The 13,426-nt window shown below is 41.2% G+C and overlaps 1 protein-coding gene across 3 annotated transcripts in view; it reads left to right on the forward strand.

Annotated features, from left to right (window-relative positions):
• Nucleotides 1–13,426, forward strand: part of TTLL5 (tubulin tyrosine ligase like 5) — a 136,749-nt gene that overhangs the window by 114,323 nt on the left and 9,000 nt on the right. For all 3 annotated transcript variants that reach the window (XM_048059940.2, XM_048059942.2, XM_066998123.1), the window contains one exon: nucleotides 3,755–3,840. In XM_048059940.2, the coding sequence (XP_047915897.2) occupies nucleotides 3,755–3,840 (86 nt within the window). The remainder of the gene's footprint in view (nucleotides 1–3,754; nucleotides 3,841–13,426) is intronic.

Genomic DNA, 13,426 nt, shown 5'->3' on the forward strand with positions numbered 1-13,426 from the left:
GATAGTTTTTTGAACAGCTAACACAACAAACTCTTCTTTCTTTCCAAGAGTCAGATTGGGTCCTTTCTACTGCTTGTGTTGCCACTGTTACTGGCATGTCTGTGAACCGTAAAGGGACCTGCTGCTAAATGACAGCAAAATTTTGAGACAGAGGTCACTGAAATAGTATTTGTAAGCCATAGGATGAAGCAGATGTCCCTGGAAGCAGCATTTGGTGGGTAGGACCTTCATTACAGATGACAGCATGCAAAGCAGGGAAATATATTAGCACAACTGTGAGAACCCAGAGTGATTTGGTACAGGTGACAGATAGAAAATCTTTCTGCTTTTAGTAATGAATAAATCACAATAAACACAGATTTCTTCATCATTCCCACAGTAACTTGCTGCTCTCTAACTGTAAAAGCATCAGGTAGGGCAAGGCTTGTACAACCTGTAAACAGACAGTCAAAGGAAAGATCTCAGAAAAAATACAGCTGTCAATGTTAGATCACTGTATTCAAAGAAAGAAAATGCCTGGTAGAGAAAAGGAACATAGTTCAATATTTTATCTGGAAGAGAGCAAGCCCAAGAAGATTGCTGACTTTACCAGCAGTAGACTGAATAGACTGAAACATCAAAAACTATTGGAGTTGTTAAACAACACAGCATAATTTCTTCATGGCATGTTTACTGAACTTCTCTGTAAATGTCATTCCTAACAACTCTGCTCGGGAAACCTTTCAGTACAAGTATTTCCTTCAAATCCCAACACCACAGCACATAGTCTTTCTACCTTGTTCTTCTCTTGTATATTTGCTTTGCATGGTGTCAGCAGCAGAAGATCCAAAGTTCTGCTCTATTGTAACTAGTACAGAAATAGGGTAGAGGTGATGCATTTCTCCAGAGCTCAGGAACTCCATCCCACAGATGGGTGGAGTGCTGACTACAGTCAGATACGGCAGCAGCCAGCTGTTACAGGACAGGCTGGCCAAGCTTGGCAAATATGCCAAAAATAGAAGAATGGCCACAGAGCAAGCTCTGTAAAACACCGTGGTTCTGGTTTGTATCCTGTGTTGCCTATGTGTGCTTATTCACAGGCATGTGTGAAGTGTCTCAAGTGAGCTGATCATGTATACAAGCTGAGCGCCCACCAAAAAGAGGACACGCATCAGGGGAGCAAACATGTAACAGTTACTGAGACCACTTTTACTTTTTTGCTACTGCTGTACTGAGGCATGCTTGTTTTTTTAGCTCCTGAGCATCTGGGTTAGTCAGGCTGCCTGACCCTTAGACATTTTTGGCAGCAAAAGCAGTGCATCTGAGAGACGTGCCTTGATTTAACACCCTGACACAGCTGGGCTCACTGGGCCTGCAGCTCTTAGCCCTTGGCTAGCCTCAGATCTTACACGCAGATACACATGTGGAGATACCCTGGCCAAGAGCAACAGGGGAACAAGCCTTCCTGGCTCTGGCTCTTCACATCTGTTGCTGTCCTCTTGTCAAACCTGGGCTTTGTGTGATGTGAATTTGTTAGTGTCAGTCCTGTCCCCACGGAACATTAGATGCATTTCATGATATCCCAAGATTATTTTTTTTAAAAAAAGGTGTTCAAAATTCCGTCAAGAAAATATTTCTTTGTCACCTCTAGAACAAGAGCACCCTCTAGGCTGTGGGCAGCTTAGAGGTGGTTTAGTGCCTGCATTAAGAAAGGTCAGTATCAATTTCAAGAAGAGCTTTGCTGTATAAGAGAGAGAAAAGGCCAATGGCAGATATTTAAGTTGGGGGGGACAGTGGGGAAAAGGCTGGTTTTGTTCATTTTAAAGAGGAGGAAATTGAGAATGTAACAAGGGATTTCATTGCAGAAGTAGAAACAAAAACTCCGCAGACATTAAAAGTAGGAAAATTAGAAAGGTAATGGGGTTTCAGCTAACCCAAGGAGGAAGAAAGTGGAAAGGGATTAATTCAGTTTAAGCAGTAAATATGTTCTGGGACTGGAGATCCTATCAGGAGAGCTGAGGAAAGAGAGAACTTGAGGGGTGAGCTTAGCATGGTGGGGGGTCAAGGTTGTGGGGTAGATCTGAGAATGAGCTGTGTGGAGGTGACAGTTGAAACCACAAGAATCAGTATACAGTGTGGGCAGAAAGAAGAGAGGATGGGCAAGTCTGGAGAGGGAAATAGAGTCTCTAAATGTAAAGCAGACATAAAGATAGAAGGGTAACTGTTCCCTGATAGATTTTTTGTTGTACTGGCCGACATCCTTGATATTTTCAACTGCCAGTCTTGCATTCTACCTACAGAAGGGTGAACTAGATTTGGCTGTCAATTGTGCTGTATTAGTGAAGTGGACCAGCTAATTATGAGCGTGGAATGTTTATGTAAAAAGGATAAAGATCCATCTGGATTCTTCACCCCCAGATGGACCATGCAGTATCCATGCAGCAAAAGAAACCATAAGTACAGATCCAAAATTCTCTCCAAGAGGCAATAAACATAGAAACAGGCACCTCATTTGACAACAGCATTTCAAATTACAGCTGATTGAAGTAAGGGGTTGTGCTTTGCAAATGTCATATCTGCTTCCCCTTCCCTTCCCATATGGACTCTGATTTATTTTACTCAAGTCCAGCTAAGATAAAATACAGGAGTCCCTCACTGGCCTTTCAGCTGCCAGGAGCACCTGGATTGCTGGCAACTTACTGACTTCAAAATTTGAAGGCAGAATGTTTCAGGAGAAAAAAAATACAGCAACTGCACATATGTGCCTGGGTCTGTTAGTCATCATGGCATCACGTGGGGATTGGAGATCACAGTGTTCTTCTGGGGAAGAGCTCACAGGAACTGTATTTCATGGCAGAGGTGAATGAGTGAAGGAGAAGCACTGTGGCAGAGAGACAGGAGTGTACATGCACAAGTCTGTAGTGATCAGAACAGAGTTGGGCAGGGAGGAAAGGCAAGGAGGTTTAAGAGAAGAGAGGATAAACCAAAAATAGGTGGATTGATTGTATAGATTTTAAGGACAGAAAAGGTCATTGCAGCTGTACAACTTGACCTACTTTTGTGAGTAGACACTTTTTTTTTTTAATGTAGGAGAGAATGGTCTCATTTTGGTAATGAATATTTATAATAGCTACAGAGAGTGTGGTTGTACTCCACAGAGTATTGTTTTGCTGTAATTCAAATGCTGAGCTAAATGCAAAAGGATTTGCATAAAGCGTCTGTTAGAGGACTTGTGCTGCACTGCTGGAGACTATACACATCCCGTGGGTCTCAGTTTCTGAGACAAGTGAGAAATCTTGCCCAAATTAGTTGTCTCTGTTGAGACAGGATGCAAGGACTTAGATTTTCTTAGATTTTGAGAGTAGCATGTTGTGGCTAGCCCCCTTCTCATGTTCATTTTTGTTTTAAGGTTGCTTAATCATTTTGCTTCAACTCATTGGAGAAAGTATACCACAGCATTACTAGTTGAGTTGTGCGTTCGTAGACTGATATTATTTACCATCTCCTTTATCCTTCAGAATCATCTTCCAAGGCACATGGGACAAAAGCTTTAGGCACATTGAAGTCTTGCTGGCAGCTCGAGTGTTTGTCTGTCATCCCCTGCCTTCTTGGAGCCAGTTGCTGTCACTGCCTATCTCATATCATGTTCATAGCTGCAGTCCTAGTGAAATTATGTGAACTAGGAGAATGATAAATTTTATGCTCAAGACCATTACACTTCCTTGGTATATCCTTTCTCATTCATCCTTTCTAATCTGATGCTTTTACCTGCTAGGGTGACTTCCACTGAAAGGCAACTGAACGGATTCCAGAACAGCCTTCACAGTGCTGCATCCTGTGAGCCAGGGTCAAATTCCACAGGTGAGTGCCAGTGCTGAAGACCAGGAAAGGGGGGTGGGCATGCTGGGATACTTTTATCTTTCTCAAGAACTGGCAGGGAAAAAAAAAAAAAAACTCAGGAAGAGGAAGAAACACAGCTGTCTACCCTGCACATAGTGGTTCCTAGGTAACAGCCTGGGTTCAGCTGTGTAGGGAATTTATTCCTCCTGGGACAAAGAAGACTAAACAGAAGGGAGCAAAGGCTGAATTTTGTAGAGTTGGAAGAGGAAGATCCCTAAAAATGTGGCTGGGAAAAAACTTGGCTATAATGGCCCCTGTTTGCTTTAGGCTTTGGCTCAAAGATGCTCTGTTGTTTAAGCTTGGGCTGTAATAAAGGGCCAGGACATTCTTTACATTTTTCTTCAGTCTTGCAGAGAAGTGCCTTAGTTCAGGAAGACATAGTTGAGACTTGTGAATCAGCTACATAGTGAAGTCAGTCAGTAGAGGTGAAACCTCCCAAAGAAAAATCACTGAGGCCTATAGAATCAAATCTTCGTCCCTCCCTAGTGATTAATCTGTTCAGTGAGGATCTTAGTAAAAGAGGACCTGATCCATTTTTCATTGACGCAGACATATTTGCAGTAGAGTGTAGTTGTGATAAACCCATGTTGCCCATGGCCTGCAGTAATCTATGATGATGTTGTAATGGAATATATGGGCAAATTATCATCTAGAGCGCCTTGAAAGAATTATGTTTCTGACCTTTAGTTTTGCTGTGAAAACCTTGAAAACGTGACTTGAGTATCACTGAAGCAGTGTTCTGTATGTTTTCACAAGCTGAAACAAAAGTTAGCACAGGGGTGAACTGCCTAATTCATCTTGTGGATATTTAGCTCTGAAACTTCAAGATGACATTTCCAGTATTAATGTCAGTGATTTTATTGCTGATCCTCTAGCACAAACATTCAGCTAATGCACTTATTGTACAATTCCAAACTGCCTCCCACGCTTTACCACCTGCCAAAAACTTCAGCTATCCTACCAGAGATTTTATAGGATGAATAGCGAGAGTCAATAAAAAAGACCCTACAGCACATTGGAACACGACAGCGTAGGAATGCAATATAATGGAATAATCAAAATACAATTTTGTCAACATTGTAGTATATGTGCAGTTGAGACAAAAGTTCTGGTTTACTGCATCATTCAAGTTGAGTTTTTCGTACGGTATATAAAGCAAGGTTGCACACAAATTTACAAGTAAATGTAAAAGCATAGTTCTCAGTATATGACCAAACTGGTTTGCTAAGTAGACTTATGTGAAGGCATTTGTGTGCTGAATTCTGCCCTCTTTTTAACAATTTTAAGAGCACTTCATAGTTGTCACCCTGTAAATTTAGGGGTAGGCTAGCAGAACCAGGATCTAGTCAGGCTACTCAAAGCTTGTCCCTAGAAAAGGTATATAGCTCCAAGAACAGGGCTAAATTTTGCTGCAAATGAAGTAAGTAGAGCAAAATGTTTGTTCTTGGAAACTGGGGGAATGATATTTTCTTCAGCTTTGCACCAAGCCACTGGTATGCGTCAGAGGCTGTTGTGCCCAGTCTGTGAGTCTCAGAGACTACTTTGGTCCTTCCTGCAGGAACAGCTGTTTTTCTTCTTCACTCTTTTCATCGATTGCTTACACTAGGGCCCTGATTTCCCTCATCAACAGCTTACTTGGGGTTACTGTTCTGCATGTATTTGGTATCCTAGATACCAACTAGAGGAATTGGAGGCGCAAGTCATAAAGTAGATTACAGAATAAACTGCAAACATTCAAAGATAGCAGGCTGTGAAAAGTTGTGGAGATAGAAGAAGAATTGGGCAGAACCTCCATATAAACATGCACATGAATGCTCAAAATGTTTGAGAAGTTTGAATAGGCCTTATTTGAATAAAGGTCTGCGGGATGATTAGTTGCAGAGATGGCACAACCATTTCTTACTATTGTATCAGACAGCTTCTGTGAAGAAAACATCCTGGGAGACTGAGGAAGTCATTTGAGTACCATAGGCTTGTCTGCTATTGAACTGGGCCGTTGTCTGACTTTGGCAGATGCCCTTCAGGCTCTTAGTCCATTCTTCTTTCCATCTACTCTAATAGCCTGTCCGAGGAATAGCAAATATTGAGGCTTTGCAGAGAAGAAGCATAAAGATGTCACAAATGAGCTAACCGAAAGTGAGGATGATGCTTAAAGGAACAGTGAGTCAGGTAGTACGGAGACTTTTAACCAAATTGTTCAGAGAACAGTTCCCTGGTGGTTAGTACTGCAGCTGTAGGAGAATAGTAGATAGTGTTGTGCAGTGGGCTCAAGCTCTTAAGTACAGATTTCCTGAGGTGAAATAAGAGGAAGAATAAAAGTCAGCGTTTCTGCAAAGCAGCTAAGGATTCTGAAAAAAAGCACCGTTACAAGAAAAGTGGCCCAGCCTCTCATCCCCATGGCCTCATCCTCATTTCATGGACAAACAAGTTCTTTGTGAGCTGTATGCCACTGGGGTAATAAGAGAGAAGGCAGAGGTTCTCTTGAGTATCTATCTACTAGAGGGGAGTTGATATTTAGATCTAGAGGGGAAGGTCTAAATATCAAAAGCTGCAAGCTATCGTTTGGGGTTATTTATAGTGTCTGAACAGTTTCCTATCAACATTACTGAAAGTTTATGGGGATTTATTCTGCTAAAGAAATACCAAGAATTACTACTACTAGGGAACATTCAAAATGCTTCTGACCTGATTTTCACTGAAATTGAACACCCAGTTGCCTAGTGTACTGGGTTGTCAGTCATTCTGAAAACAAAGCTGTATTTACAGCCCTGATCGCATTGTTGTTTGTTCTTTCTATCCTGCATTACTTTGAGGGTCTCTCAGCATCATGCTGATTGCTTTCTGCTTCATGGAACTTTACAGTTCAATTAGTATTAGTGCAATAGGGTGATTTTAAACTAAGAAATCAATTCTCTTTTTCAAGTCTTCTTCAGAATATAGTTCACTGAGTAACAGAAGGCTAAACTAAGTAGTGTGGTGGGTTGTTCGGGTCCAGGATGTCTTTATGAGGATGTATTTGATATGGCTAGCTCAGATGATGAAGGAAGGAACCTATGGGTTGGTCATTTTTTATTGTGTATGTTAACAATGCAAGGCTGTATGGAGGTGTTTTGCTCTTTTATTTTCTACTGCTCTATAGAGGCATAGTGAAAGTGAATTTCTAGATAAGTGAAATTCTAGATAAAAAAAGGTGTATTTTTTCCACTAGAATTTAGCTTTTGAACAGCTGGCAAGAAACATCCAGGAAGTTCTGTAGCAACTTTAAAGACCATGTGGTTAGATACTTAATATATTTATTATTCATCCTTTTTGTAAATGCTAACACAAAATAGGTTTTAGGGACAATAGAGGATAAAATAAAAATTTACTTTTCGAAAAATAACAGCACAGTTCCAGGCAGTTTCTCTGTACCTAAGCTGGACTCCTGTATGCAAGAGCCTGGACACAGAAATGATTTGAAAGTATAGTTAACTCCTATACAGTTAACTATATCGTTAACTATATAGTTAACTCCTAAACAGTGCAATTGGGGTGTGGATCTACAAGGTAATGACCCCAACTGATTTGATTTATAAAGGTAACAGCAGCTATGAGTGAAATCTCTCTTCTGTTGTGTTTCTCTCTTTCCTTTGCTGCCAGCTTCTTGAGTGTTCATGAAATATTTATTTATGTGTTTCTTTGCATTTTAAAAGCTTCTGAACACAGAATGCTTATGGGGTTCTGGTTTGCTATGGCAAAAATATAAATAATATGCTAATAACTTACATATGTAATTGCAAACAAGTACGAATCATGGTTAAAACTGGGCAAGGCTGATACCTGGCTTCAGCCTTGACAGAACATTCACCTTTTCATTCTCAGGCTGATTAACAGTGACTAACAGTGATGCAGTTTTATTGTGCTAATGTTTATATTACTAGTGTCTGCATGGCTCTTACACTGCGCTCAGTGAGTGGGAGAAGAAAAAAGTATTAGAGCTACTGATTAGGGGAGAAAGTTAATAATATAATATGCTATCCATGTTTGACAGCAGAGAAGACTGCCAGTTCATGTAAAGTCTCAGATCTATACCTAGTGTGGCTTAAAGCAGCATGAGTCACAAGCTGATTTTTATGTGCTTGAGTTCTCTGAGAATACTTAATAGAGAAGGTGAATGTCAGAATCTAAACTGAAGCTAGTAAGAAAACTTCTTGTGTTTTGCAGTTGATTTTGCTCACTGTAGTTCCTAGGTCTGTATCTGAGCTTAGGTGCAGGATGATGTACAATTGGCTGTTTCCTTTGGACATTCACCTGGTCCCCATATGTGCATAAATGCCAACTTCAGTTGCCAACTGAAGGGATGCAACTCTTTGAAATAGCACATCATCATCATCTGTAAGGGTTTAGAACTGGATCCTGCACTGCCAAGAGATTAGTGGAAGAACAAGGGGATTGGTAAGTTGTTCTGGACTTCATCCACGTAGAAGGCAGGCTGCTGTTCTTAGTTTTCTAGTGATTTCCTTCTTCAGATTAAGGTGGAGACTGGTATCTGAATGTTATCCAGGTAAGATGAATGTGCAAGCAGTGTGGTCAGGTGTAGAGCAATGAATGGAGCCTGCTTGCCACAGTGATACTAAAGAGCACTTTTTTACTTGCTCTTCTTTGCGTCTTCCACAACTCCAGAATTTTTCTTTTTATAGGAAATATACAGGTAGACTGTGCATTTCTAAAGATTTTTTTTGTATCTAGTATTGTTGTATGGTTCTTCATTAGAAGGTCATGTACGTATTGTCATTGGAGACCTGAAATTAGAGTTGATGCTGGAGGTGCTAAGCTGTAACTGGCTGTTGGCTATCCACTGCCTGAATTAACATCATTCTTGAAATGCAGACTCTTTGTATAAGCTTGTGGAAAAAAAAAAAAAAAAAAAGGCGTTTTAGCAGGCATGAAAATGTGCAAGCTTCAAAATTGTTCTGCACCAATAAAAGAAAAAAAAAGTCAGCTAAACGCAACAGACACTTAAAATGATTATGTACAATCATTTTTTATTGTTTGCCAGATCTCCACAAAGAAAATGCCTGGAAATTGAAGAGTTGTTTATCAGTCATTGTCTCTCTACTCTCCTGTAGTACAAAGGGTGGCGATGGGATGGAATGGGATGTGTACTGTTGCCACCGTGCATGGCCTGTGTCAGACACCCAGCCATTTGCTGCACTAGGGTGGAATTCCCAGCTGCCCAGTCTTGTCCAGGCTTCCTCAGATTCTGCCAGGCTCCCCTGTAGCATGGGGAGACAGTAGATTGTTGAGCACCAATGTATTTATTTTTATGTTGATACCACATTCCCGAGAGGAACCTTGGCTACGATTTCAGCTGGTCTCACCACACTGTCCAAATCCTTCCTCAGGAGCAGCTGGGAGAAGTCACTCAGGTTTCTGCACAGAGCATTGCTGGTACGCCTCCACCCTCCCACTAATCCTGTTCATTCCAGTCTTCGTTTGCCACCCTCCTGGTTCTCTCTTGTTGCTGTGACTGACTGCACAAGTGGTCTTGACTTTGAAAGGTGACCTTCAAATGGGCACCTCGAATAACCTCTACCTCAGACTACTTTGGCTACTCAGGCAAAAGATATCTTGTGACACAAAAGAGCAACTTTTGGTAGGTGTCATCTCATTGCTTATCCTCATCCAGGAATAGAATAACAAAGTTTTCCACATAAATCCTTCCAGAACCACCTGTCTGGCTGAGAAACTCTCAGTGGGTTACTGAAAGGGATCATTGGTCTGATATCCAGCACCTTCCATCAAAATTGCAGTGCTGCTTTTCACCCCTTATACAGCCATTGGCAACAGCAGCAATAACGTTCTGTCAACATCTTTCTCTGTCCTCTCTGTAGTCCCATCTTCACTCAGAGAAAGGCTTACTGAGAAGCATAATCAGTTTGTTGTAGCACATTTTGAAAAGCAGTGGAGCTTGAGGTAAAATACCATAGGATCAGAGAATCATAGAATAGTTTTCAAGGGACCTTAAAGAGCATCTAATCCCAACCCCCCTGCCGTGGGCAGGGACACCTCCCACTAGACCAGGTTGCCCAAAGCCCCATCCAATCTGGCCTTGAACACCCCCAGGCATTGGGGCATCCACAGCTTCTTTGGGCAAAAGAGAGAAGAAAAATGAGGTGAATCCTATTGTTGTGTCTCCCTTTTAGGAGATACGACAATAAAAAAGATGGGATAAAAAGATGGAATAGGGGAAAAGATAATTTTTCTCCCTAGTATAGTTGTTGCAATTATCCCATATCAGATAATGGCAGATAAGCCTGTATTTACCAGAAGGGAAAGGAGAGAGGTAAAGAAAGACCTTCTCCTTAAGCTATTTCTTGGTATTCTTTGAAGAAGCGGGGAGCCATTCCCTTATGACTAGCAATAAGCATATATTGATACGTCTAACAAATACCTACAGAATAGATGCACCATAAAGGTGTACACCTAAAATTTTAAACAGGGCATGACTATGTTTTAGTTTATCCAGATATCAGAAAACTGTGGCAGTCTCATTGAATCTCAGCAGAGTATAAAGCCCTGCCGAAAGCAGCATTTTCAGCTCTTCTCAGGTGTTAACAAGAATCTTGCCAACTCAGCCATTGCCTCTCAGCTAGAGCTGAGGGTCTGTGTTCACTTCTAATGATCAGAAATTACATTTAGTGCTTAACTCGTGACAACAGCCCATCTCTCACACCTTTAGTCAACCTTTTGCTGTTCTTTTATGAAAGAAAGTCTTTTTCCTGTTGCTACTGGTCTCATGCCACAACCTCATGGAAAGGCCATTCCAAGTTTCAGGAACACTGGGAAAGCAGGAGAAAAAGGAAAGGAGAGCCTCTAGAAATTGGCTTTCCTTTTTGAGAACTAGAGCTCAGCTTGAATTTTAGGAGCTTTCACTTCTGACAGACTCAGAGAAAACTCCTAAGCAGGATAAGTAATGACTTCAGGCAGCTGGCATTTTTGCCTGACTGGAGGCTGAGCTTTGCTTGTTCTCAGTAGTGAGGTGATGGCGAACTGCCTGTATTTCCTTGCTGTGTTGGAAATGTCATTCAAGATCAGGTGTGCAAAGGCTGGGGAGAGGTTATATAATATCTTGGCTATGTCTGTCTCACATCTGGCCCTTTGGCATTAAGCTACCTATAGAGAGGATGACTTTGCCCATCCAAATTGGATTTTGTTTTAATCTGGCATTACCTTATTGAGACTAAAAATAGAAGCCAAACTGTGTGTGAATAGAGTAAAAGCAGTGTCTGAAGTTATGAAATGAAATGTGTGGAAGAGCCAGAGAACAGAGAGCCACAACAAACCAGGGAGTAGGAAACCGAGTAAGAGAAAGCAGAATGAGGCCTGTCAAATACAGAATGCTGTTAGCAGTCGGGGTAAGGAGCCCACCCCAGCCTCTTCTCTGTAACACGAGGAGGAGGGAGCCTCATGCTGGCTTCCCCCACCACGTGTCCATTTATTAATGAGGCTGTTCACTGCTCTTTTAATACAGAGAGACTTCACTGTAATGAATACAGCTGTGTGTGTGCTGTTTGTGTGTGTCCCCCCAGTACTTTTTCGTGACTGGGAACTGCTGCTCTCCTTTGTCTGCCCGGTCCAGCAAGCCAACTTGAAATTGTGCCCATAAGTAAAAGGGGGAGGGAAGGCTGGTCTTCAGTTGTCAGCTGTCCTGGCTTGCTAGTGTCAGTCACCCAAGGATATAAATAAACCCCATCTATTTATTGCTTTTCTTAGTTGTACTATATATTATCAAGAGAATGCTGGGCATCACTCTGGGATTAGAAATTCCCTCTGCTCTGGGATAAAAGATCTGAGTTTCTAGGATTATCAGAGCTTTTCAGGAAGAGAGGAAGTTCCTGTTTTCAACGCTGGATTCAAGAGATTTGGACATGCTTCTCAGTTCTGCTATAGACTTGCTATGGGTATGATGAAACAGTTCATACTAGCACTAAATAAATCCTAGCACAGGTCCCTGACCAGGTGCTGTCAGACTAACCCACTATTCTGCTCTTATTCCTGCAGTTTGGAAGCAGAGTAGATGAGGTGCTGGTATCTGTCCAAAACTGTGTAAACCTGTGCTGAGAAAGTCTATATGGAACTGGATTATAGCGTACGCATATCATCACATTTAAACAACTCCTGTGATTTCCTTGTGACTCAGTCTTATCCAGAAAGTGGAGATAATACTTTTTGTCCCTATGTGGCTGTTCAAAGTACCAAAGTGTTAATGTTTTTGAGATGTAGTCATGGATGACATAACAGTATGTAAACATGTGGACAGACATACAGACAGATACTTTGTTTTAACACCTTCTGGCAGGCAAGGGATAAAGGAAATTCATTCTGTTTTATGCGGTGATTCACTGCAATGACGCTCATCACAAGAGGGAATCAACACTTCATGTTGGCTGCTGTCAGTAATAATCTGAGTTTTTTCCCTACTCAACCAGAACTTAAAAGGAAGTAGAGTGCTCACAAGTAGCTTTGAAATGATAAAACTTCATAGGGTTATTTACGTTAAGATTTATGAAATAATTAAATCATAGCAATGGCCATGAGTTGGACTCATGGTAAGAATGCACCTATTTACATGTAGACATGGGAATGCCCCTCTCTGTGCTGTGTCCTGAGGGTAACCACACAAGAAGAACTCACATTAGGTGATTTTAATTCAGTTTGTGAGAGAAGACAAACTGTACCGTGCATTTCTGTAAGACAAGGAAGGCTCAAAAGCCACTTCAAAACAGGAAGATGAGGTTGAAGTTGGCTGCTTCTCTCATGTGCCTTTGTTTTCTTAATACCAGCATATTGCCAAGGGACAGTGTTCTGCTCTGGTATCCTATCTTCGTACACATATTTGACAGTTTGGTTCCTAATTCAGGTTCCAAACTTTCTGTGCAGTGACATAGCTGGCAATACTGCTTTCTAAACATCTTTCCAGATCCTCTGTACTGTGTGGTGTTTGGCTCTATACTGGGATTTCAAGGAGAGTGTATTTTTAAAAATATAGCAATATTTTTAATAAACTCAGCTCTCAACAACTGTCACTCGTATTTAGGAGCAAGCTGATGTGCTAAATACACAGGACAATGCAAACTGTCCAAAATAAACTTGGTACATTTCTAAGTGTTTTGAATTTTTCTTTTAAGGGAATATCTAAGTTTTTTTACATAAAAGAAGTGACAATGACATTAACTTTTTCCCATAACATGCCTAAGAAGGAAAAAGTTGCAGTATGTCTCTCTCTGTGTCTCTATATGCAGTATGTCTCGCTAATAATGAGAAGAAAATCTGTCTTATCCCCATCTTGTTTCTTTTAAAGATCAGCTTTTTCACATCCCCATCTCTTCTGCACCAAGGCACTCAGCATCTTTTGGAGTGGGGGAGTAGATTTCCTTGCAAGCAAATGAATAAAAGACGCAGAAAGAAAAAGGCAAAGCATGCTGGTATGGGAGAGGAATTCAGAGTTACTGGAGGAGTATATGAAGAGATGAGCTAGATTAGGGAAGTGCAAAGAAAGTGTTGA

Source organism: Anser cygnoides, chromosome 5 (genome assembly GCF_040182565.1).
Source record: "Anser cygnoides isolate HZ-2024a breed goose chromosome 5, Taihu_goose_T2T_genome, whole genome shotgun sequence".
NCBI lineage: Eukaryota > Metazoa > Chordata > Aves > Anseriformes > Anatidae > Anser > Anser cygnoides.